The 24703-nt window shown below is 44.9% G+C and overlaps 1 protein-coding gene and 1 long non-coding RNA gene across 6 annotated transcripts in view; one reads left to right on the top strand and one right to left on the bottom strand.

Annotated features, from left to right (window-relative positions):
• The window catches only part of LOC143178567 (uncharacterized), a 120020-nt gene extending 101303 nt beyond the window's left edge, over nucleotides 1-18717 (bottom strand). For all 3 annotated transcript variants that reach the window (XR_013001806.1, XR_013001807.1, XR_013001805.1), the window contains exons 1-2: nucleotides 18607-18717; nucleotides 10468-10678 (exon numbers count right to left, since the gene is read on the bottom strand). This is a non-coding gene — a long non-coding RNA (uncharacterized LOC143178567). The remainder of the gene's footprint in view (nucleotides 1-10467; nucleotides 10679-18606) is intronic.
• The window catches only part of Sarm (sterile alpha and armadillo motif), a 79123-nt gene continuing 65414 nt past the window's right edge, over nucleotides 10995-24703 (top strand). Inside the window, exon 1 of one of the 3 annotated variants that reach the window (XM_076377293.1) lies at nucleotides 10995-11049. In XM_076377293.1, the coding sequence (XP_076233408.1) occupies nucleotides 11011-11049 (39 nt within the window). In that variant the 5' untranslated portion in view covers nucleotides 10995-11010. Of the gene's footprint in view, nucleotides 11050-20445; nucleotides 20531-24703 lie in introns of those variants that run through there. The other 2 variants (XM_076377294.1, XM_076377295.1) reach the window with 2 other exon arrangements.

Genomic DNA, 24703 nt, shown 5'->3' with positions numbered 1-24703 from the left:
GGCTGGCACGAGATGCACGAAACAATAAAGTTGCTACGGATTAAAAAGATATAAAGATAAAAAAAAACGATTGCAAACCGGTGGTTCTCTTGTCTCCGATTTGGCATCATCATTTACCGTCACCTCATTCTTCCTCAACCTTGTTTCTCGCTTTTCTTCGCTTTTGTTCGTTTCTTTCAGGTTTCACATGCACGACGGTCCCTCTGAGTCATCACACGCACCACACGTATACTGTATCGCTTTCAGTTTCGCATGGAATTGGTTTTATTTCATTTGGAGAGGCAGTCCGCGATTATTAGCTCGGACGCTCGCAAGGAAACATAAGAAATCCTTGCGAGCATTGCGAAAGTGGCCGATACGAAAGGAACAGGATTCTTCGTAAGAAGAATAATTAATTCTTGCGTAACGTGTCTCTCCAAAGACCTCACTGTATAATTTCTCGCCTTAATTTACCAATCACACGCACACACACACACCCAGCCAAGCGATGAGGCAAGAGGGATGCGAGTTTCTCGTCCTTTGTCGACTTTTATCCGGCTGGCCTGACAACCAAGCACTTTTCAACCTTTCGCGTGTACAGTGGAACCTAATCGATCGCTAGGTAGTTGTAAGAGACGACAGAGACGCATTGCCCAGGATTCTGTCGTTCTCGTAGCAGCGATCGAAATTTGAACCGAGAGAAGAGGGAAGAAACAGATAACGTGACGACCTGTCGTTAGTAACTAAGAGGCCTTAATATATTGCGTTTACGGATACACACGTCGATTGAACTTAAGCATCACACTTTAGCATAGACGAAAGATGTACACAGGATGTAATCGGTTAAGTAATCGATAGTGTCGGGCACGATTTACGAGATGGATCTATTTATCGAGTTGAACTGGGTCTCTACGACTGCTCTTCGATAGAGTCCACATAGGAACTTCTTTCCCTAATAAAAAAATATTAAAAATTCGCTCTTAACCCTTCCCAAACTTGCATCTCTATTCTGAAAATCTCACAAAGAAACCTAGCTTAGAACTGAATAATTGACAAGAAACCCAAGCACCAAAAAGAGTTGAAATTTGGTCCTAGAACCTCGTAGCTTCCTGGAGAGCAGAAAGAGCAGTCGTGGGATCCAGAGAAAAATCGAAACGCCTCTCTTGGTTCCCTGTCGCTCCCCAGCTAGACATAGACGAGCTACCGCATAAGAGAAGTCATTACGCGACATAAATGTCGCGGAGCCGTAGCGTTTACGACTCTCCGTAAACTCTGAAGAACAGAATGCAAATGAAAATGGAATGCGCGTGGGTGTCGCGACTGTTTCGTCGTAGAGAAAAACGAAACGAAGCTGGCAATAAAACTGGCGCCTCTGGAGAGGACCTGAAACAGCGAGGGATAATTGATCGCCTCGAGCAATAACGTCAACGCTGCTTAAGCTTAGATCGCCTTGATGAAAATTCTAAATTTCCGGTTAAAAGCAATGGAAGCTGAGCACCTGATGGGATTCAGACTCGTTGGTGGATCGACAGGAGACGAAGGGGGGCGCGTTGTGTACAGAGGCATCACTTTTTCAGGCATCTAGGGTTACGTTTTTGATTATAGATAAGAGAGAAGGTTAATGTCACTCGCACGTGCCACGTTTACAGCGTATCTCATTCTAAAAGAAGACTCCACCGATCGTAGTTCTTCCCCGGAGTTAGAGAAAAGAGTTTCGCCATCAGCACTGCCAATTTGTCACTGTTAACAGAGTAACCGCCATCGACCCCATCGCTTTCAGCCGCGGTTCCGTTTAGGTCTTCACGGGGCGGGCGTTATTCGATGAGCAACACTTTACCCTCGCTTGCAACATTTTTCAAGTATAATACGGACCTAAAGCTTTCGTTCCTGTAGCATGGAAAACAGTTTTTTCAGTCGATTCTCAAACGAGGCTTTTCAAAGGATTCGTTTCACGGTCCAGTTTCGAGTCTGGATAAAATCGTCTGGCTGAGGCCACTTCCCTCCCTTCTGTATCACCTGACAGAGGTAGTGGGCTCTTATCAGTGGTCTCAGCCACTTGGTTTTGCCCCCGCAAAGAGTGGCAAGGAAGGAGACTTGCGAAGAACGATAATTCCGAGGAAAGGAAACGAGTAACTCGTCACGTGCGTGGATTATATCTGTATAAAAAATGAAATATCGGGAAGGGGAGTGCTTCTCCGCAGCCCGCAGAACGTGCACAGTGTATAGCACTCGTAAGCGTGTACATATTAGCGTGTAACCTTGGGAATTCGCGTACCTTGAAAGTAGCCCGAAGCCTTTTCACAATTAGCGGTAAAGAGAATGAAGAGTGAGGATCTTGGATCGGACGACCAGGCACAAAAAGGGAGAAAGACCTCAACAAAACCGTTGTTGTACATAGTAGACTAGCTGTATTACCTCGATATATGTTAAGGTGATTGTAAGGTTCTAAGGTTTTAATCGTACATATAGGTATGTACTTAAAAGAGGTTCGCGTTCGGATGGTTTTGGCCAAGTGTATTTTGTAGGGTGTAAGACGAGCCTCGAGCTGGAAGTTTTGCATTTTCTGTGACTGTTTCGAATCTAGTTTTCCCCTACCCCCTTGCTAATCTTCCATTTCCAAATTAGGTGTAAGAAAAATTACACAGATCCACACACACACACACACACACACACACACAGAGGTACACATTTTTGGACACCCTCGCGCGAGGAGTTCGCCCATCAATTTTCCTTTCGAGAATTCTTTTCGCGCCGAAGCTCGTTTTTACTATTAAAAGAATCTTTAAAAAAAAAAAAGAAAGGATATTTAGCTAGTAGTTAGAAAGTAGGCTCGACGATCCGGCACTTCTTGATTTAGAAGACGAATTAGCCTCCCTTCGGATGCATCGCGAGGATATATTTTTTTTAACGTATCGAATGGCAGTGGTTTTACTCGCAGAACTCGCTGTTGGAATCGCGTTCGATAGATCGAAGAGTTCCCCCTTTGCCGAGGATAGAATCTTACTCCTTTCGGAAAGAAACTTCTAAAATTCTCTCTAAACAGATTTCCCAAAAGCGACCGACGATCCGTTCAAGCGGAAAGGTGCGAGTGCTCGATCGTTGAACAATTTTTCGATCGTCTAATTAATGTTCTGCGTGTCCATCGTTTCTTGGTGTCTCTGCAAATACGTCCGTAGGAATCCACCAGTGGAGTCCTCGCGTTCGATCCAACGAAAACGATATTTCTCTGTGATAATGTACCGAAATTGTGAATTCCTCCGCGTTCCAAATTCCACGCCGATCGGTGAAGATTTTTCCGCGATTCAGTGGCTGATTAATCTCTGAGAATTAATATCGGAGAAAGCGACGTAGGGACTCCTCCAGCGCGGTTCGCAGACAGGATTTTTGAAAACCGCGCTCGAAAAAGGTGGATCTTGACCTCTCCGTGGACTCGTGCGTTTAATTAATCCCCAATTAATGCTGGCAATTAGCGTCAGTCATTGTACATAGAGCGAACCTTGGTCGGCGATACGTGTACGTAACAAAAAAAAAAGCGATAAACGTGTGAACTCTCTTAGAACTTTACAGGTACATATTATACATACGAATACTCTACGGATATGTGTACGTGGACGAGTGTTGCGTGTAGACGCCTATTACACGCGCACGTGGGACTCTCTGTCATAGCGAGTATATGTGTGTACTTTTTCAGAGGGGAGCGCCGTGATATATCGCTCGTTCCCGCTCAAACCACTCTGAATTCACGGCCAAAATGATCCATGGGGTTGCTCGTATGCCTTCTGCGAACACACGGACGCGACTGTGCGTTTCGCACGCGAGCTGGGACGCACGGGGTGGCGGTGAAGGGTTGCGAACTCCCCTTGGCGTTGAAAAATTAATAGAAACGGAACAGCTAGCTTTAACGATTTTTCAATTTTTCACTGTGTCTTTCGTTTCTTAGATTTTTCATTACAGAATCTAGGAACATTCTTATTCAACCCTTCACAGAGATCCCGTGTGCTAGGCATGTTTCTCTTCTCTTCCTTAACTTCCTCGAACTTTCTCCTGAAACGCGCGCGAAAATCGTTCGAGACTCAGAAAGAATCCATCAGGAAACCTCCGTCTCTGCCACGAGGCTGTATTTATTGAAAAATTGGAAGCCTGTAATATATACCACTACGCAGCTATAGGATGCAAGAGTTAATATTTGTAGGTAAAATAAGGAAACGAAGTAGAGAGGCTGATCTCCGCCGTGTAATTTTTATAAATAATTGAGACGATTCATTGTAAACAGTACAAGTTGGTCGCAGCGTTATGAATAAATTAACATAGTAGACAGCGGTACGAGTACACGTTTGTAATATAAGAGAGGGTGGCGAAGGAGAAGCTGTCAGGTGGCGACGGTTTCTTGATGGATTCGAGGGAAAGAGACGAAGTGCGATATTTTTCAAGATTGTCCCCCGAGATTATTTTACATGTCCAGGGAAGATCGAACCTTAGATGCTCCGCGATCAAAGGAATCGACAATGGCCTCGATCGACACTTTTCCCGCGCGTTTCGCCGATAAAGCTCGAGGTTGCTCTCTTCGATACGTTCTAGGAAACTCGTGATAAGACTCAAGGCCGTCGGAGGCAGTGTAACTGAAGTGTAAATAGGAGGGGGACGTTGTAAAGAAGAAGACAGAAGAAAATGAAATAGAATATTACGTGTCTCGATGCCTATATCCGTTTAATCTACGTAATTACGTGAAGAAGGCAGTTATTGCTGATCACTATTAACTAATAACTTTAAACGCAGTTTATTCTCTATCTGTGTGTGTCGATTTCGATTGGACATAGATTTTGTATCACCCTTTTCTCCGTGTATGGTGTGTAGCCAGGTGGTCGGTCTCGAGGGAGGTTGGGAGGAAACATGTAAATTATTCACCTCGAGAGAAACTTTGGACATAGATGCACTGTACAAAAACGTAAAAAAAAATTCTATATCGCAGACTGGAGATTTCTATTCATATGAAACGTTGGTGGACACCACTGGCTTTTGGTGGCGTTTCGAGTATGTAAAAATCGATTCCCACCTCCATCGAGACCGACCATTTGAAACGTAGATTCAATCGTGTCTTTCACAACTAAGTAGTCCTTGTAAATCGACCTGCGATAGACGGAGTCGCGTCTTTTTCGAAACTAGCTCGTAATCTACCGTACACTGTAAAGAGTTCGATTCTTTGCGAGGGAAGGAGGAAACCTTGGACTATTCGATGTACGCTTTCGATCAACGCGCGATCTTGGTCGCAGTCGATTCTTTCAAGATTTATCGTGCACATGTCGTAGATGTGTCTACGCACCGGGTGCTGGAGACCAGTTTTGAGACCAATCGGAGAAATTCAAAACAGATCACCCTTACAAAAACGAATCCCCGTTTCAGGCCTACATTATTCTCACGTTTCGCCATCAACCACCAGCAAAATTCAAATTCGCTGCCAAAGAAGTTGTAACTAGTTGGGAAAGTGCTACACGAGAGTTTCAGAAAAGAATACTCTCTGTGAGGAGACATTGCAGAGGGACGAAATTGGTCTTGAGCCCTTATTTTCTCTGGTACTAGCTGTAAAACCTTTGTGAATTATAATTAAGGCCACGTGGACGATCTTCAAGGAAGGATTCACTGGGGAAAAAATTCTCTAGCTGGAATCCTCGAAGGGGACGTCCACCTGGGCGGAGCGCGATTGATCGATACTTCTCGATATATGCACATGTTATCGTCGTAGAGTCGAACTTCACGGAAGATCGTAGTCGATTCCAGCCTTTTTAATCTCAAGCGAGACCGTGCTCTCGCGGCAACTTTCGACAAACAATCAAATCGCGGGAACTCCGAATCAAAAGACAGCACGAACACGCGCGAATGAAATATAACACATACACACGAACACGTACATACGTAAATATAAATACGAAGAACAAAAAACAAGGCGAGACGATTAAACTTTCCCGATGATTTGCGTTCACGCATGTAACCTATCATTTCCCGCGTCACGATAAATTAAGATCGGTTATATAAATTAAGTTCGTAAGATTCTCCGACTAGTAACGTAAGCAAGGATCGCGTGCAACGAAAAACCTCGAGTCCCTGTGCAGAAACATTTCCCTTTTCGATCTCGACTTCTGCCGAATTCGTAATTCGAAACACTGTGCATCAGCGATGGTTCGTAATTGATTTCGATTTCTTGTTGCACGCGACTCGAACGATCCCGATGTTTGTAATATAATACATAGACAGAGAAGCAGACTTTTGTAACGTTCTTTCGGGTCCGAAAGTTTAATCGACCATTTCGAAAATTGCGTACGAGAACAGGCGAACGACGAAAGCAAAAAGGATTCAAACGGAGCACTGAAGACTGGCAATCAAAACTAACGTAGGCAGATTTAAAGCGCAGATCTGATCTCGTGTCTAGCATCATCGCTGCTACAAAGCTCTGAATAAAGAAACTTCTTTAAAAAGAGGAACTTTCCTTCTTTCTTATAGAAAATTATTCTCAGATAAGAATCACTAGAAATCAACTTAAAAATTGGAGGATCTGAAGTGGCGCGGACTTTGAATAAAATTTCATGGCTAGAAATGCAAATTACGTTCTTAGAAATAAAAGAAAACTAATCCAGTTTAATCCAGCAGTGATGATACTGTGCAAGACCAGACCAGCGAACGAAACTAATGCAATTCTATGCAACTCTCCTTCAAAACAACTAGATCGTACAGTTTTGCGAGTAAAATGCGCGTCTAATGTAACGCTAGTGAGTAGATAGGTAGGTACCTGCATTTCATGAAATTTAACATGCTTGAATAGCTCCTCAATAAATCGTTATACATGTTTTGATAAATCTGCTGTGTCTTTCTTTCTCGCAACCAATTGTCCAACGGGGGGTCAACCGAGGATTCCTCGTTCCGCGTGATGCACCAGATGCAAGGTAATTGCCCGCGATAGTAGAGCGCAGCGCGAGACCGCTGCAAGTTGCGAGCTGCTCGTAGGGGGGAATCCGCGAGTAATCGGCAAGCACGACACCGATTGGCAGTCGGGACATTGACGATAAATGGCAGCCGCTCTGGCGAGAAATTGCCAGCCAGGGAGATCCTAATCAGCCTGTCGGACGCCATAAGTTACGCTGTTAAGGAGTCACAGATAACGCCCGAGAAAATAATAAGGTCTAATGAAACTGTTTGCAATGCTGATTAATGATAAAGGGGAAGTGGGTCTTTGATTACACGTGGACTGGCCAACCTTTTCCTTTCTCCTGTTCTTACGACTAATATTATCGATACAGGCAGGCGTTTCCTCTTGGTACCCCTTTCCAAGGGGAAGCTGGCTCGCAAAGATACTCGATTCGTCGATGGAACGCGAGATACAAGCACCCTTTGCATTCTGACGAGTCGTATTAATACCCGATCGTTCATTATCGTCGCCGAGAATCGCGATATCGATCTCCCCACGAGTTTTAATCCAGAAACGGGATAACGAGGACCAGTGAAGGATTTGGAGCTTGGAATTCCTGCAGGCATCTTTAATACTCGATTCTGGGCTAATGACGACGGGGGAATGTGAACTGGAAGGCCTCTGTGACGTCCTGTATTGGGGACGCGAGTGCAGGAATTTCAGAAATATGCGAACCAATTACAGTAGGTATCTTTAAGCCTGTAATTTCTTTTTATCATTCCTAGAGACCTCATGCTATCCTTCTATGGACACCTATCTAAGAGAAAATTAGGTAATACGCTCCACTTTTAAGAAAAGCTTAATCAGACGAATATTTTCCAATAATCCTCTATTATACGTATTACCTAATTGTCTCCAATACTTTTAAGACACCCAACACCTTCCCCCAAATCATTCTTCCAACAGAGTACCACCACACCTATCCAACAATACCTCCCCACCACAAGGAAGTCCCACCATAAACAACTCGAACAAATCAGAGGTCAACGAGGCTCTCCAGTGACCCCAGGTGATTGGCCCGCGGCTCGAGGCAAAAAAGCCAGGAAGCAGGCTGAATTTCGAGCGACCTCGTTTCGCTCTGGCCAGGCGTCAGTTCTTTTTCCGCCGCGGCGCGAGGAGTACCGTTTCGAAATTGTCATGCGGCCGAAGTTCACTCAGGAAGTGGGCCCTGGGGTCAGCGGCGGGCCCAGTCGGTACCTGGACGATTTCGCGACGGATGGACGCGGCTTAATCGAGTCGAGGACACGGGCAACGAGTGACGCGAGCAATATTCACAGGCAACAGTGACGATAAGGAACGACGCGTCGCGCTCGCGGCCCGCGCGAAAAAGGAGACCCCGAAGCGGGCTTTCTTCAGTCTCCTCCCGACTCTCTTTCGATCACGCGCGTCTGCTTCGAGGCAGAGTCGGTGGATCCGCGTGGACACACGTGCTCCCGCCGCTGTGAAATCTCGTGGTCGTCGTTTTTCCTGCGGCGATTTCGAAATCGCGAGTACTTGGTCATTCCCTGCGGCACCTGTGACACTTGCTTTTATGGTAATTGGGGAATCATAGAAAATTGTGGAAAATCGTGGGACTGGATATCGGAGGCTACTGGCGATGGGTGGCGACAGGTGTTTGCGGAGACAACATTCTCTTGAGGTAAGATTTATAGATTATTTTATTTTTATTTGGGATTTTGAGGATATCAGGCTATGTAGTTTTAATGAAATTTTTAAGTGTCTGTGTAGTATTCTATAACTACTGCTTTATTTACTTCTTGTGACATCAGTCTGTGGGTAAAATGTTAATAGAATAACTTATGAGATACTGTCGCGAAAAAACCATGTAAACATAGGCTAGGTGACTTCAACCTTCTCGAGTTGTAAGCAAAAGATGAGTTTGTAAAAGGCACTTGGAATGCCTTGTGTAATTAAGAGTCGAAAGAATTCGAGTCACGCAGAAAAGTCGATCCAGCAATTATGATAAACACTATTCAACATGTCTTATGCAATAGCAAACATGCATCCATACTCAGCTTGAATTATTCTCCTCAAAATCCTAACTATAGTCGCGGTAACTAGTAGAGTAGAAGCTCAAGTGGGGCACCATAGAGATAAAAAATGTAGAACGAGTAGACCTTATCAGCGCCGCCGAGGTATCTGAAAAGAACATTGCATCTCAGCTGTGCAATCTTCGCCTGCCTTTAAATACTATTAGCGAGTCATAAAAATGCCTCTGATTGCATCAGGCTAGAGTAAGCGATAATTCTGGACTATTCGACTCGTGGCGCGTTATTCGGTCATCTAGAAGAGACGTCGATCGACGCTGAGACCTCGTTGAAAGACGATGAAAAAATAGTCAGGGGATCGGTGTCGTTATCCCATCTATTTCGAGCTACCTTCACGACCTCAAATGAGGATTCTCGCGGCGTGTCGCGCGTTTTCACGCTTCTCTATCGCTTCATTGACAAAACGAGTTTCCGCGCGACGCGCGCTGACGCAAGCGAGTGTTTACGATCAACACGTGCTGCGCAAGAATGAAGTGCACAGGCCTCAGTAACAGTCGCGACAGCTTCGCTATTTGTTCGTCCTCGCGTTCTCTGCGATTCCTCGGGCTACTCAAAATTGAAAAAAGAATCAGACGTCTATCAGTGCCTGTGTGAAAAGTGACCGATTAATTCAGTGCCTTCTCGAGTGAAAAATTAAAATTAATTTAGAGAACTGTATCAACTATCATTCGATTCATCCTCTGGAATTTGCTTCTCAGAATATTTTGAGTGTCATTTGCCTCAAGTTAAATTTTTTTAAATTTAGGGAGTTTGAAAGATCGAAAGGCCTGCTTGCGTGCCAATGATAGGCAAGATTCGCACCTGACAGGAAAGCTAATCACGGCTATCGCTGTTTGCATGCTGCTCGATAAACGACGCGCACTATCGTGGCGGAAGGCAGCGAACGCTGACGACAGTGATGTAACGGTGGAAAATAAAGCGGTGACTCGTATGGATATTGGTACCGTGTGCTGGCGCACGCGTAAACACGTGCTAACTACCGCGGCTAGACATCTTCCCTCGAATTTTGAACACAGTTTTTGGAAACCTTCACCGCGGTCTACATCCCTCCGACAAGAACCTCCCACCCTCGTATCAGTGATTCAAATACCGCGCCAATTTGAAAATCAGACCTGTTCGACATCATCTTCGACAGCTCCTAGCTACGTCCGTGAAAACTGAGCCGAGATGCTCCACTTGGTGCGTCGACATTGAAAGAAAAGCATTCCTCAGGCGTACGTCAGCCACTATTTTCGCCACGACAACCTCTTGACACTCATTAACGTTTTCAAGTTCTCGAGAAGGTCAAAATCGCTGCTCCGCGCGCGCCATTAATTCATAAGACGTACGAGGAACGAGCATACGAAATGCAGGCCACGATCAACAATTCCGAGCGAATTTCGAGAGGAGCAGACCGATCGAGAGACTGCTCCAAAAGGAGAAATCCCGTGGGTGAACGAACTCACGCAGAGGATTTTCGTATTGAAGGAACGTCTGACTTACCATGCTGGCCGATGATCGATCCCCTCTGAGTGATGTTGCGCGACGAAACTTTATATTTCCACGGGCCGAGGGAGGCTGACACGGTAATCCATATTATCGAGGCATTACTGTCAACTCGTCCGTCTGTCCTCGCCAGCTAAGGCTTCTTCAGTTTCCTGCGGTCGCTTTACCGTAGCTTCCCGTCCCAGTTATCCGCCTCGTGTCCCTCCACCTACGCGAACAGGAAAATCATTGTTGCGTGAAAATCGAGTCGAACAGGCGAGCGAAGTCGGGGCTGAAAGGCGGAGGAAAAACTGTCTTGCGGAATGGAGGAGCAGAGATGCTCACGACCCTCCGCGGATTAATGGGAGGTGATTGAACTGTCGATGGGAGCCAGCTGAAATACCAACGCGATAATAAACGGCAACTTTCTCGGAGCAGGTTTCGGCGCAACGATGACGAGCAGAAAAGCCTGTGCGGCGAAAATTAAGAAGGGAAGAGTCCAGGCGACGTCGATCGATCGATTTGGTGAACGTGCTTGAGGATCGAGGACATCCGATAACCATGGGCAATGGATCCTCCTGCTGTCCGCATCGGAAGAAGGTGAGTACTGATTTTTTATTATTCTATGGACTTGTTTTATTCAATTAATGGGTATAGAAATTAGAGGAAGATGGTGAAGATGGTGGGTGTGAGAAATTGTTGACATGTTTGAAGTCTGAGGACATGTTGCGCGTTGATAAGGATAGGGGTATTCCTTGGTACGAGATTATCCTGCGAGATGGCAGCACGCTTCGATTATGATAATCCTGCGTATCATACGGAACAGAATTAGATTTTCAACTTCCGATATCTAAAAATTTCGTTCAAACATGTAAACTTTCGAAATCCCACTTCCCACTTCTCAGAATTTCACATTGGAATTTATCTCCAAATTTCTGAATAAGCAAGCGCAGAAGTTTCCCCATCGATCCGACTCTTATCTCCCTTAATCACCTTTCGCAACTCCATTCGAACGATTAAGAGATACTAATTTTTCCTGAAACCGCGTAAACACGCTTGCATAAGATGAAACGACCAAAGAAAGCCAACAGATGGTTTATCTGACGTGCGCGCCGATCGAGCGATTCTCGCGCATCGACGTCGGCTTATTTACGGCTGCGTGTGCCGCCCGTTTTTGCCCGCGCCTTCTACGGCTGATTTGTATTTGTCCTTTCCTCAATTTTTAATAACGAGGAGGAATCTGTCGTCGAAGAACCTGTTACCGATCGGTTGCACAACCGCGGCGTCGTTAGATCTAACGACGTTGCGAAAAAACGACGGCTGGACGATGGGAAAAAGGACACTGGGGGTGGATGGTACGAAGGAAAGAGAGGCTCCCTGGGACGATGGATATCGGACAGATTCGCGATTGTGCAACTGTGCTGGCCGGAACGGGCACGCGGCCTTCGAGTCGAGAATAACTCGGCTACGAGTTATTTTCTGAAAGCAATCCTGTGGCTGATATACGGCTGACAAAAAAAAGAGGTAGGTGATGTCCGCGTTGTCAGCTGGGGTTACTGGCTACCTGGAGTCAGTGGTCGTAAATTCAGGGTGGGTATCGTTTCAGAGGTCTATAGCCAAGTGTCAGGAGGGATTGGGGTGTTCGTAAACCCAGCGATAAGAGAAGGGGTGAAAAACGATTTAGTGCCAGTTGACCTGTGATTGTCAGTCTGAGCTGTTCTGCTTTGAGGAGTGAGTGAATTCTGAGAGGTGCAGAAAACAAATTTGATTATATTTTTACTAGTGAAAGAAAATACGAGGTAGGAAATCATTTTTTGGACAATATAAGTATGATGAAAAATAATTATCATAATTCTATAAGTGATAGAATTTTTTTAAGTTATCTGAGATCATTTTGTAGGATATAGAAGTTCGAATACAGTTGTCTGTTCTGTAATGTGAAGAGAATATTCCACTTACTTTCTTGAGGTGAAACTCCTCTGAGCCCAGTAGAATGAGACTGCTTTGCCGTTATGAGGCGCCGAATTGATCCTATTCAGACTATCAATGGTTTAAAAGTAGCCCTCAATCAAAGTAGAAACTATTTCTGTTTCATTCTAGTAGAACACAATTGATTTTCCTCGGTAAAATAACTTTTTAGAGGAAAGAAAAACTCTGTATCGATTATCGTATCCCATAACGAGAGGCCCCCTACGGGACAATTAGTGGAAAATTACATTTTTTACTGGGAACCAGTAATTTAATATCAGCTGTCAAGGTGATGTACGTCGTCTTCTGGACGGCGATTGCGTCAAACGGACAAAAATTGGCCAGGGAATCGTCTGGAGCCATTTAAACCCGTTTCCCCTTCAAATTAATATTTATTACTCGCGTGCACCACTTTGCGGATTCATTAATAACGTTTAACGTTTAACAGCCTTGACATTATCCAAGTGACGCAGATTCCTTCCATTAACACCGGAATCGGAGAAAATGTCAGTGGAGAATTTCATCTGTCAAGACATGTATCTACCAAAAAAGGAGGATCAAGCAGAGTCATCTTAGCACCTGAATCTTCCATCTCATCTTCTATCGATAAAGATATCGATCGAAATGAAAATATTTGCTCGTCTCGTGGTGTACTCGCACACCATTACATAACCCTTGTACACAGCTATGTGCGTAATTAATTAGTACAATTAGCTCCGAATTTCGTTTCAGGGCCGTGCCAGCTTAGTGGCATTCTCTCCGCGGACGTTGCAAAAAGTTGCAACCCAGACTAACAGGGTTTGAACAGGCACCTTTGCTGAAGAATAATTCCTTAAGAAGAGAGTCTCCAAAGCAATTACCTCGCGCAAGTCGATGATCGCATTAGCAAACCTAATAGTCGGCCAGTTAATAATCTTTTATTACCAGCCCCTAGTTCTCGCGAGGACTCGTGTCCTAATCGAGAAAAGGTACTCGATAATTTATCACCTACAGTATATCAATTTGATGTCACGTGGAAGGAAAGTCGCGCGTACTTTGGCCCACGATTAGCCGTTGCCCAGTTAATTCCGCCCCTTCGCCTGAAATCTTAACGCGCCATAAATTCCGTTCGCAATCTGCGCGCGAGCGAATTCGTCCCCGCGGCTCGGTGCGTTTACGACCCGAAGGCGATCGTAAATAGCGAAGTTCCACGTCCTTGGCGAGGAAACTTTCTAGCTAACACGTGAACGCGTCCTCGATTTGATTATCACAGGCGCCTCGTCGATTCCGCCGAATTCGAGTACAGAAACGCGCCTGAACACTGTTGCAAGCGTGAAAGTGAGCCCAGCAGCTGTGCAGCCCCAGCGAGGGGGCAGCTTGCAAATTGCGACGATTACTTTTGAGAGAGCCGCGGCTTCGTTAGCTGGGTAATGCGAGACCAGATGAAAAAAGCCGCCAGATGTGAAAAACTGTGGCACAGTGGCGATTGCTGCAACGTCTGCGTAACCCAATTAAGGATGACAACGGTAATTACGGCGTATCAGGTGTTACAGGAAAGTCAGCTTGCAACGGGCCACTTTGTCGTGCCTTATCTGCCGTCGCAGCCGGACTTTCTCGCTTGGAGAAACAATCCTTTGTTGGCTCGAAGATTCAGCGAGCCTCCGAGACACCAAGCTCGTGTCGCAACAGCGAGGACTTTGTACGATTCGCGACCTCGATCGGGGAATTCCCAGTGCGAAAGGGGACGTGCCGTTTCTGGTCAACTTTGCCCTGTGGCTTCGGGGTTCGTTTGGATACGGAAAGTTGAGTGGGATAAAGGGGACATTTGAGACCATACTAGAGAGAAAAGTTTTCCAAAAGCTTTAAGCAGATTGTGGGTATATGGGGGTAAATTTGAATATTTGGATATTTGAATATTTGGATATTTGAATATTTGAATATTTGAATATTTGAATATTTGAATATTTGAATTTTTGAATTTTTGAACTTTTGAATTTTTGAATTTTTGAATTTTTGAATTTTCCAGAATTAGTAAACAAGAAAATGTCTTCCTAAAGGAGCTCTATTCATAAAAGGCTACCAATGACAATATCATAAACTCCCACGCAAGCATAGAGGCCTGTCTCACGCATACGAAGCGATCATTAGCGGCACCTAAACGAGCAAATCACACGCGCTAGGATCAAGGTCGATCTTTCGAAGGGGAAGGAAAAATCCAGCCGAGCCGATTCTTCTCTCACGGCGCCGTCGTAAAAACGAATAATCCATTTCATTTGCCCTCGCCTTCTGACACCCAATATTCGCGTTCTTCTCGCTTAATGTCCTCGCATTAGCGGTCGAAACGAGGGAATCCTAGACGAAGTTGTTATTACGTTACGCGAGGAATTACGATCTCATAAAAAGGGGAATCTTTCGTGGCTGTTTTTGCGTGTTTCGCGTTAAACGTCCGATTCGAGCTAACACGAACACCTTCCAGCTGTATTTATCAGTGTCGGCTTCAGAAATTATAATTCCCTCGGATAGAAAACGAGGAACGACAATATTTGCGCGGCTGGTAGCGCATAGGTGGATTTATAGTCCAAGGAGATTTTTGTCAGGCAGGAAGATGGTATTTCCAAGCGGAGAGGACGAGGTAGCTGCGACAGGTGCGAAGGACGAGTTAATCGAGTTAATCATGATAATTAAGTGGTTTCGCCAGAGGCAACGAGTACGTGGAACCGAGCTTTGGACCGAGGAGAAAAATCTGAAAGGTTATTGCAACTATGAAAGATCAGTGACCATGTTGCGATGAGGATTTAGACTCAATCAGAGGGGGACTAAAGTGGGACACCTTAGACTAACCCGCGCAGAGTCGAGGAGCTCGAGGTGTCATTCCAAGAACTAAGAAAAATGATTATTGAGATAGTGCTTACTAATTCGACGAACGTGTTGTGAATACTGACGTCTCTATTAATCAACCGCGTCGTTGCAGGATAATTGCTTTCTGATAACGTGTCTGGTTCATTCATTACTCCCTAATTGGTAGTCGACTTTTGGAGAAACTTGACACTGTTATCTGTATGTAATATTTCAGGCTCTCCAAATGAAGGCAGTGAAAAATTGTTAATTAAACTGCGCGGTAAATGTTACTCTAACTTCGTGACTCGCATTGGCTACTAATAATTGCAAAGAACTCTGTGTCCATACAAACGAAGACACCTGCTCATTTATAAACAGCGATTTCCCTTCTACCCAATACATCAAGTACCATACAAGAAACCTTTAGTTCAGTAAAAATATTTCCAAAACTTTTTCTCGATCGAATCTCATAAATATTATTTCTACCAAATCACTCAAAGATGAATTACGAGTCTTATCGGTAACCAGTTTTCGGTGCGTAGAATATAGAATTCAGAGAAACGCTAAGCCACCCGTAGCCACTCTTCTCGAGATGAATCGCTCGATCGAGATAATCGCGTGATTTACAAATCGTGTTTGGGCGGGTTACACACACAGTTGCAAGGTAGAGTGTCGCTGTCGCGATCACAGGTCTCGATTGTGATCCATACGGCTGGATCGTGATTAACGAGACCACGTGCTGCCGTATCACGATCGTGCGGCAGTTGATACAATGTTTGACGAGGGTCTACACGTCCCCAAACCGACGCCAATCAAACGAATCGCGACACAAGGTATTAATTAGCAACAACCAGCTCTCGTTCTGCTGGATAATCGATCTTGCATCATCGTGGAAGCGACCTGCACGCGAGTGTCTCGTGGAAACTGTTCGATCGCGTAGATAAGTTTAGCGCTGTTCGTGTTGCAGCGATTGCTCGATGCTTTTCTTGGCCTCGGTATTCGTCACCATAAGGTGATTGATTAATATGGAAACAGACGCGCTAGAAGTCGTTAAGTAGACGTACGCAGGCACGTTAATGACTAATTAACGTAGAATCGCTATAAACACGGGCCTGACGTTTAGGCGTGAACGTACTTCTCCTTGTAATGCCCATTTACATTTATATTGCCAAGACGTTTACGCTATTTTATTGCCCCCGAGAATTACCCTGCGGTGACGAGACATCGCTGGATCACGGATGCGAATGTACATATAAGGTGCTAAACAAAATTGGAGCTCTAATCGTGGTATTCGTTTGCTCAAAGAACTTATAATTAGATGAGGAAAGTGCTCCTTTCAGTTCACTAAATTAAACTTTTTTATCAAAGGTATTCTAAACTAGTAGGCATAGTATTTCAAACGTTGCTTATCAAAGCAGAACTGTTGCCAAAAAATCTCCCAAATTGAGATCTCATTCTGAACACCTTCTAGCTCAAGAATGACTCTATCTCCCCCCGATTTGTCACACGGTACTCCAGAAGAAATATCGACGCCGGACACAATCGATTCACGATCCTTGGAATGCAATGTTCGATCGACATTTTCTCAGTACGGCAGCCACATCAACGTGAAACAGGCGGTTTAGGTCAAGGCGTTCTCCGAGCCACATTGTTCTTCACCGCGGCGAAAGTGCGCATACGATTATCGTTTATTTATCCCGGTTCTCTCTGAGGGAGTGATGCATACGCGAGTGTGCTCGTTACAAGAGATCTGACAATCGATTCTCGGTAATGGAATCGTCAGAAGCCACGGGAGCCTGCGATCCTCGCCTCTGGAACGCCAGGAGGCTCTCCTGCAGCCTCGAGTCATTAAAACCGAGGGTCAGTTTTGAGGTTGAAGCAGGCTTCCGTGACCCATAAAACGTGTGTCGATCCTCCTGGGAATGTTTCCTGAAAGCAACCCCGAGAAATTCCTGTTCGAATGACTTCCTTACTGTCGAGGAATCTGTATGTCCGTGTAACGAACGTTCTCCAGGGATGAGGTGCAGCGATAGCGGACGTCTAAAAGTCGAGATCGAAGGTTCTTGGAGAAGGAAAGCTGCAGTCGAATGGGGAAGGCCGCTGCTATCGATCAGAACTGAGCTTTACGAGCGCGAAAAGTTGAAACCGGTTCTAAAAGATGACACTGTGGAGACCGAAGGAAATGACATCGAAGATCACTTGGGTCTCGCGCAACAAATCACGATGGATGATTGAATCGATTACGCGGTTCTATGGGTATAGGAGATAGCTGCGTAACAAGGCAACGAGACACGAGATATAAATCGCTGGTTGTCGGACATGCCGCGCCGACGGGGTTCACAAATCAAACTGAGAGATCTAATTTGTTAGGAAATAGGAGCACTTATACGGTGGATAGAGTTCTTACGCCTCTATTATGGTAGAAAATGAGGCTGGGAAGCAAGGCTCTGGCAGTGGTAGGAGTTCAGAGATAAATGTCGTTTGAAAAGAGAGAACCGATTTTTCTTTGAATATCGTAGAATTAATTACGCTGAAGGGATACCAAGGAGTAAAAGAATGTGAAGAAAATGATACTCGAGGAATGGGAAAGAGCCTGAAGGGTAACTTTGTAGTAAGCCCAGCAATATTACAGTGTTTATAGACCATACCCATGGCTTATCTTGGAAAATGTTTAACGAGAGAATAATTTAACCCAGAGGCGCTTTTAAGTTCGCCAAGCGGTCATTTGCCAGCGCAAATGACGGATCATTATACTGTGAGAGTGCGGTTGTAATTGCAGAAGCGTTTCCGTGTAAAAGTAGCGTCGAACGTGGAATTACAAGACCAGCCTGTTCGCGCCCAGTGATTCAAAGAAATACGTATAATAGTCCTCTTAAATTATGCATTTATAATCCTCAAACAATTGCATACGATCATGTGTAACGTTTGCACAGGCATAATTCATCAACCATTGCAATTTTCTTGCTTACATTTGAAAACATTGTATTCGATTGCATCACTTCAATTAAAATTTACATAGCTTCCTTATTCAATCTATTAGTATTGTAAAAACCCGACGAGAGGACGTCTTATATTTCATCTCGATGAATAATGAAGTTTTGCAACCGACACGATTATGTTCCTTGATCTATTGACGCGTCAGAGCTTTAGTAAACCTCGTTAATTGTATGCAATAGTGACTGGGTGTTATATTCTTAGTAAAAATTATTCTACAGGGTATTCAAAGATCTTGAAAACTACAGGGTGTTTCAAAACCAATGGTATAAGAATCAAGATAGTAATTCTACGTGAAAAAAATAACTACTTATACCACTGATTCCGAAACACCTAATCATATTTCTTAAATAGGTACCTAAAATCACATCTACGTACCTCTGACCAAAATTTGCAACCAGTCCCTCTTTACCAGTCCAGAACCAGTCCCTGTTCCAAGATATTCACATTCACTTTCCTAACGACGCAGGCCAGAGGCTTCCACGAGACCTATAGAGAAAAAGTCTGCATGAAGCGTCGGCATTTCCTGTACACTCCTTAGCGTATGCTAATGCGCGGGGGCCAAAGGCTCTCCCTACGTGCTCGCATCTCTTGTTTCCTAGGCGCACTATACACGTTTACGTAGGCGTGCAGTAGAATACATCACGTCGATCAGACAGTCTAACCAAAATAGAGCTATTCGCGTGGCTATCGTCTGACAATTAAGTCTACTCGGTCTCTACTCGGTGCTAACGCTATCCCTATTACTAATTAATAACAATAATAGTAGTAATAATAATAATAATGCTCACACGCAAAAAGGACGCCCGATCATTTCGTAACAGCATCGCTAGCGACACACCGCTATTTAAAATTGGCGCCACAAGATGGCGCCAGTGGCGCTTATTGCGGCAGTCGCGCGACCGAATTCTCACCTTGTCGTCACACCACATCGAAGGTCGTACGTGATCACAGTGTGCTGCAATTCGAGTCTCGGAACAGAAATCTAATACAGAATGACTTCTTCCCGTGACGGAGTGCTCGAGTTTCTTTTTCCTCCACGAGAATCGTCTCGCGAGTGGCACAGAGTTCGAAGTGCGCTGTTGGACGCCACGCAAGGTTCGCGCTCACTTGCGCGCCGATTTTCCACAAGCAGCCCTGCTTGAAATCGAGAAGGCAACGACGTGAACGTGGGCGCGGGGATTTGAAAAGGTTCGAGACGCTTCGAGAGATCGAGAAGGCCGAGCGTGGACAGCAACCTGTAGCGCAGCCGCGCCAGTTCCCTCGTCCCGTGCCTCATTCGTGGCCAGTTATCGCTGAACATTTACGAGAATCGTTCGAGGTAATTTCAGTGTTTCTCTTCTGTGTTTATTGCGGCAGTTTAAAGGTGAGGTTACCTATACGCGACTGAAGCTGCAGTTGATAGCATTCAATACGTATTCAGAAAAAGAACACGAACAGATGGTGGAGCATGCGCGTATTGAAAAATAGGGTTACATTAGAATCTGTAACATAGGCTTCACCGATAGCAATATTAACCAATAATATAATAGTAATCATAGAGACATTCTCTGAATCATAAACAATAATAAGTAGTATAGTAATCTTTAAATTTGTCGAAAAATAGTGTTCCTAAATCCTGTCAGTTTATCAGTGACTCGATGCAATTGTTTAACCTTGAAACATACGTATGTGTAATTGGACCCTGCCTTCAGTCGCAGATAGGGGACCTTTCAGTCGCCTCAGCCTGTCGAAAACGTAAACACGTTTTCTACTGACAGGTACGGCGAACAAGACAGCTCTGAATAGGGACAGTAGTGCTGCAGCACACTTGCAAAGCGTGCACCTTAACCAAAACAAAACACTCTTTACCGTCGCGAAGAAGGCACGTGGGTGAATCGTGGTGGTGAACGTCGTGATCCGACCAGTGACCTTTCGAGCGTGATGTAACTTCCTCGCGGTGAGAGACTCGTTCGTTCACGATTTGTAACACGCACGTGGATTGGGTGGGACGAGTTTTCAACGCGCGTCGGGACAAAATTCGATCGTTTTATTGACGACCGTGGGAACTAGATCTTCGCGGGCATGGCGCATGCGCAAGACTATTTCGATTACTTTTGCGAACGTCCGCGGGGAGCAACAGTTACGTCGCAGGATTGTCACTGTTTGGTTGTGTGTCGCGTGGTTTTTGAGATGATTTGACAGTGGAAAAGGTGATAACAGTGAAGATTGGTGGGAAATGCAGACGACTGCGGTGACGAAAAACGTGAAGCTTTGACGAGGCGCGAAACACGATGCTTCCTTGGACTGCAGGAGTCGATTGGTATGTGTTTAACTTTGTTGAGTTACTCGAACATGGCGGACGAAAGCGCGCGCTGTTTCATTGTTGCTTTATATTGAAATTTAAGCTCGAAATAGGGAGTTCATTTGAGGAGTGTATTGAAATTCGTGGTACAAATGATAGAGGGATAGCTTTGCGTTGGAATTAGTAGATTCAGTAGAGTATAGAGCAAATTTTTTAAAGAAAAATTGAACTTAATAGTCAATAGGATATGCACTAGTTAACAAAGATGGCGTCTAACTTTTGATTTAGTCTGGAACGTTATTAGTTCTCGAAATCAGAGCATTCCCAGGATCACAATATTTATACTATATATTTCACTTTTAATATCTCTTGTGCAAGACATCATAGAATTACTGAAAAACTGAGAATTAGAATTATGTTCTAATACTGGCATCATACCAACTAAATGTAAAAGGTGCTGAAACCTTAGTACCTACATAATCTACTTAATCTACTACTATCCCGCTGAAAACATAATTCGCCATTAAAAAACATTCTTTCCACGTTTCGATTTCCCCATTCTGCCAAGAATTCCGGCAATCCTCGTTACACATTTTTTCTCCTTGTAATTACATTATCGCTCTCCTTGCGAATGCAGCTCGTTGCATCGCGCGGATGCCTCGTTCATCGTCGAAGCGTATGTAGCAGGAAAACGCGCTTCCATCGCGGTTCAAAATGAATTCAAACCGGTTCCATTCCTTATAAGCTTAAGTCTAGTTTCCTTTCACCTTTGCACGAGGAACTATATTTTGCTTAACATTAGCTGGGTGTCGTTCTCTTCGGGGCTTATCAGGGCGTTTCGCGTTTGTGGCCAGGAATAAACGCCTTAACGCCGCGGCACTCTTATCCCCTCCAAACAGGCGATCGAGCTTTCGTGTGGTTCTTATCGAGATCGAGATTCCATTAACGGGGGACGATAGGAGTATCGAGCGTCACGCCTGTATCTTACCCTCGTCGACGGTTCCAGACGGCAATCTAACCGATTTGTTTGCGTATTCGCTGGCACAATGCTTTGAGATCGTCTCGCAGATAACGAGCGCGAAGCTGGAGCGTATCGAGTTACACGTTCACGCTTCGGCTCGCGATTTCAACGTCAGACGATTGACTCGTCGCGAACTGACGCGGTGCAGACGGTCGTGTCTTTGAGGCGTGACTGTAGATCGGTGCAGACTTTTTACGATCACATGAGGTTACAGTATCGCGTCATTATAAGCTTGATGTTATGTCTACTGTGTCACTGTGAAAAAGAAATTATCATGTCCTGGAGAGCCATTTGGCTTTGGGACATATTCGGAGGAAAACTATCCTTTCTCTCTTTGCGTGTCGAAGGCCGGAGAAATTTTTTCGAACAAGTTCAATTCAGGGGTGTTAAAGTAGAGGCTTTGCCCTTTAGAATGAGACCAGGCTGACCTCCCTGCGATTTTTTTTGACGGAGTTACAACACCTCAAAGATTGACTACTTTTTCGGGCCCTGAAACACTAGTCGATTCCGAGGCTGGAGGCTCATTTTTCATTCTGAGCGTCATATCTCGGTGAAAAAAAATCGCAGAGCGTTCGCCAAGGTCTCATTCGAAAGAGGAGGGTTCAAGCTTCAATCTCAATTCAGAAAAAGTCGCGAAAAAAATTTATCAAGTTCCTGATAGTTGACTGTAGTTGGAAAACTTTCGGGGAAGAACCACTGTCTCTTTCTCGGCGGGACGTGAAGTCAAAGATTTTTTTCGAACAAGATCAACTAAGAGGCGTTACAGTAGAAGCTTTGCCCTTTAGAATGAGACCAGGCTGACCTCCCTGCGATTTTTTTTGACGGAGTTACAGCAGCTCAAAGATTGCCTATTTTTTCGGGCCCTGGACCACTGTGTGATTTTGAGGTCAGCTGCTCATTTTTCAGTCAGACCGCCATAACTCGGCGAAAAAAAATCGCAGAGAGCTCGCTAAGGTCTCATTCGACAGGGGAGGGTTCTGTCTTCAACTTCCCTCCAATAGAAGTCGCGAAAAAAATTTATCAAGTTCCTGAGAGTCATCTAAAGTTGGAAAACATTTTAGGAAAAACTACTCTCTCTCTTTCGGCGTGTCGTGATGCGGAGAAATTTTTTCGAACAAGTTCAATTCAGGGGTGTTAAAGCAGAGGCTTTGTCCTTTCGTATGAGACCAGGCTCACTTCCCTGCGATTTTTTTTAACGGAGTTACTGCAGCTCAAAGATTGCCTATTTTTTCGGGCCCTGGACCACTGTGTGATTTTGAGGTCAGCTGCTCATTTTTCAGTCAGACGGCCATAACTCGGCGAAAAAAAATCGCAGAGCGCTCGCGAAGGTCTCATTCGACAGGGGAGGGTTCCGTCTTCAACTTCCCTCCAATAGAAGTCGCGGAAAAAATTTATCAAGTTCCTGAGAGTCATCTGAAGTTGGCAAACATTTTGGGAAAAACTACTCTCTCTCTTTCGGCGTGTCGAGAAGTGGAGAAATTTTTTCGAACAAGTTCAATTCAGGGGTGTAAAAGTAGAGGCTTTACCCTTTAGAATGAGACCAGGCTCACTTCCCTGCGATTTTTTTTGACGGAGTTACAGCAGCTCAAATATTGACTACTTTTTGGAGCTCTGGAACACTGGGTGATTCCGGGGTTGGCAGCTCACTTTTCGTTCAGAGCGTGATAAATCAGCGAAAAAAAATCGCAGAGCGCTCGCCAAGGTCTCGTTCGACAGGGAAGGGTTCCATCTTCAATGTACCACCAAAAGAAATCACGAAAAAAATTTATTAAACTCTTGACAGTCGTCTGAAGTTGGAGAATATTCGAGGAAACACCACCCTCTCTTTCTCAGCGGGTCAGGGAGTCAAGAAATTTTTTCGGGCAAATTCACTTTAGTGGCGTTAAAACAGAGGCTTTGCCCTTTAGAATAAGACCAGGCTCACCTCTCTGCGATTTTTTTGGATTGAGTTACAGTATCTCAAAGATTGAGTACTTTTTCGTGTTCTCGGTCACTGCGTGATTCTGATGCCAGCGACTCACTTTTCATTCAGATCGCGATATCTCAGTGAAAAAAAATCGTAAGTCAATTTTTAAGGTCTCATTAGAAAGAGGAGTCTTCAGGCTTGAAATGTAGCTCATATTGGGTCCCGAAAAAAATTTATTCAGACACAGAGAGTAGTTTGAATTCCGAAAACACTTTGGCACACTTTCCCGAGGCTACCTTGATTTTCTTTTTAAAATCATGGGCAATTAAAAATCATGCTGGATCGATTCCTAATGAAGTACTAAAGATTCCACCGTCGTTCACAGCACTGGAGAGGCCGATTTAAGTGATAGATCAAGTATTCAGAGTTACCTGTACACAGCGAACACAGCAAGTAGAGAACGCACGTCTATAATCGGACAAAACGACGATCGACGCAGGGGATACGCTGCGTGTCTTGCTGTAATTACGTCTCGATGAAACAGCGACTCTGACTCGTCGATATTATGCAAATCGAATCGGCCGACGGCTATGTACCATTAAAACGATCGACTTGCCGCGTTTTCCCTCATCAAGCTTCGCCTACACCGCAAAGAAACACAGCCATGACCTACAGTCGAATCAGCTCAGCTCCAATACAACAAAGAATCCCAGTTCCTCGTTCACTTCGATCAAGAATTTTCCTCGCGACGAGACAGAAGAATGAAAGACCGAGGAACGTCGCTATCAGCCGCGAGATACAAAGCGATCGTGGGAGACACGTGCGCAGGATCGCGATGCCGCCGAAACGAAGCAACAAAGAGACGAAGGGAGAAGATAAAAGAAACGGACGGTTCTCGCACGACAATGGCGTCCATTAATTACGACCAGGCCATTCGAGGAGGACGTGGCGCCGCAATTTTCCGCGCTGCATCGTTGAGTAACAGTCTCCATTGCCGTCGCAGTCGATGATGCACGGTAAATCGAAGTACGCACGTGCACGCGTACGCGGCAGTCGGCTGGAATGATTAACGTCCTATCGGTCCGATCGGGTGTCGATCGGTGACGCTCGAAAATCACGTCGTCCGGACGTGGATCGTTGCAAAACGATCCAGTATCCCTCGTTCCTCGCGTCCGCCCACGCGTGCAGGCGGCCTTGGCCGACTCACGGCTGCACTGTTTTTATTTTCCACGGTGCCACGTCTTCTTTTTCACCTTAAACTATA

The sequence above is a fragment of the Calliopsis andreniformis genome, chromosome 4, assembly GCF_051401765.1.
Source record: "Calliopsis andreniformis isolate RMS-2024a chromosome 4, iyCalAndr_principal, whole genome shotgun sequence".
Classification (NCBI taxonomy): Eukaryota; Metazoa; Arthropoda; class Insecta; order Hymenoptera; family Andrenidae; genus Calliopsis; species Calliopsis andreniformis.
The sequence above is the reverse complement of the archived record's forward strand: the minus strand, read 5'-3'. Positions and strand labels throughout refer to the sequence as shown.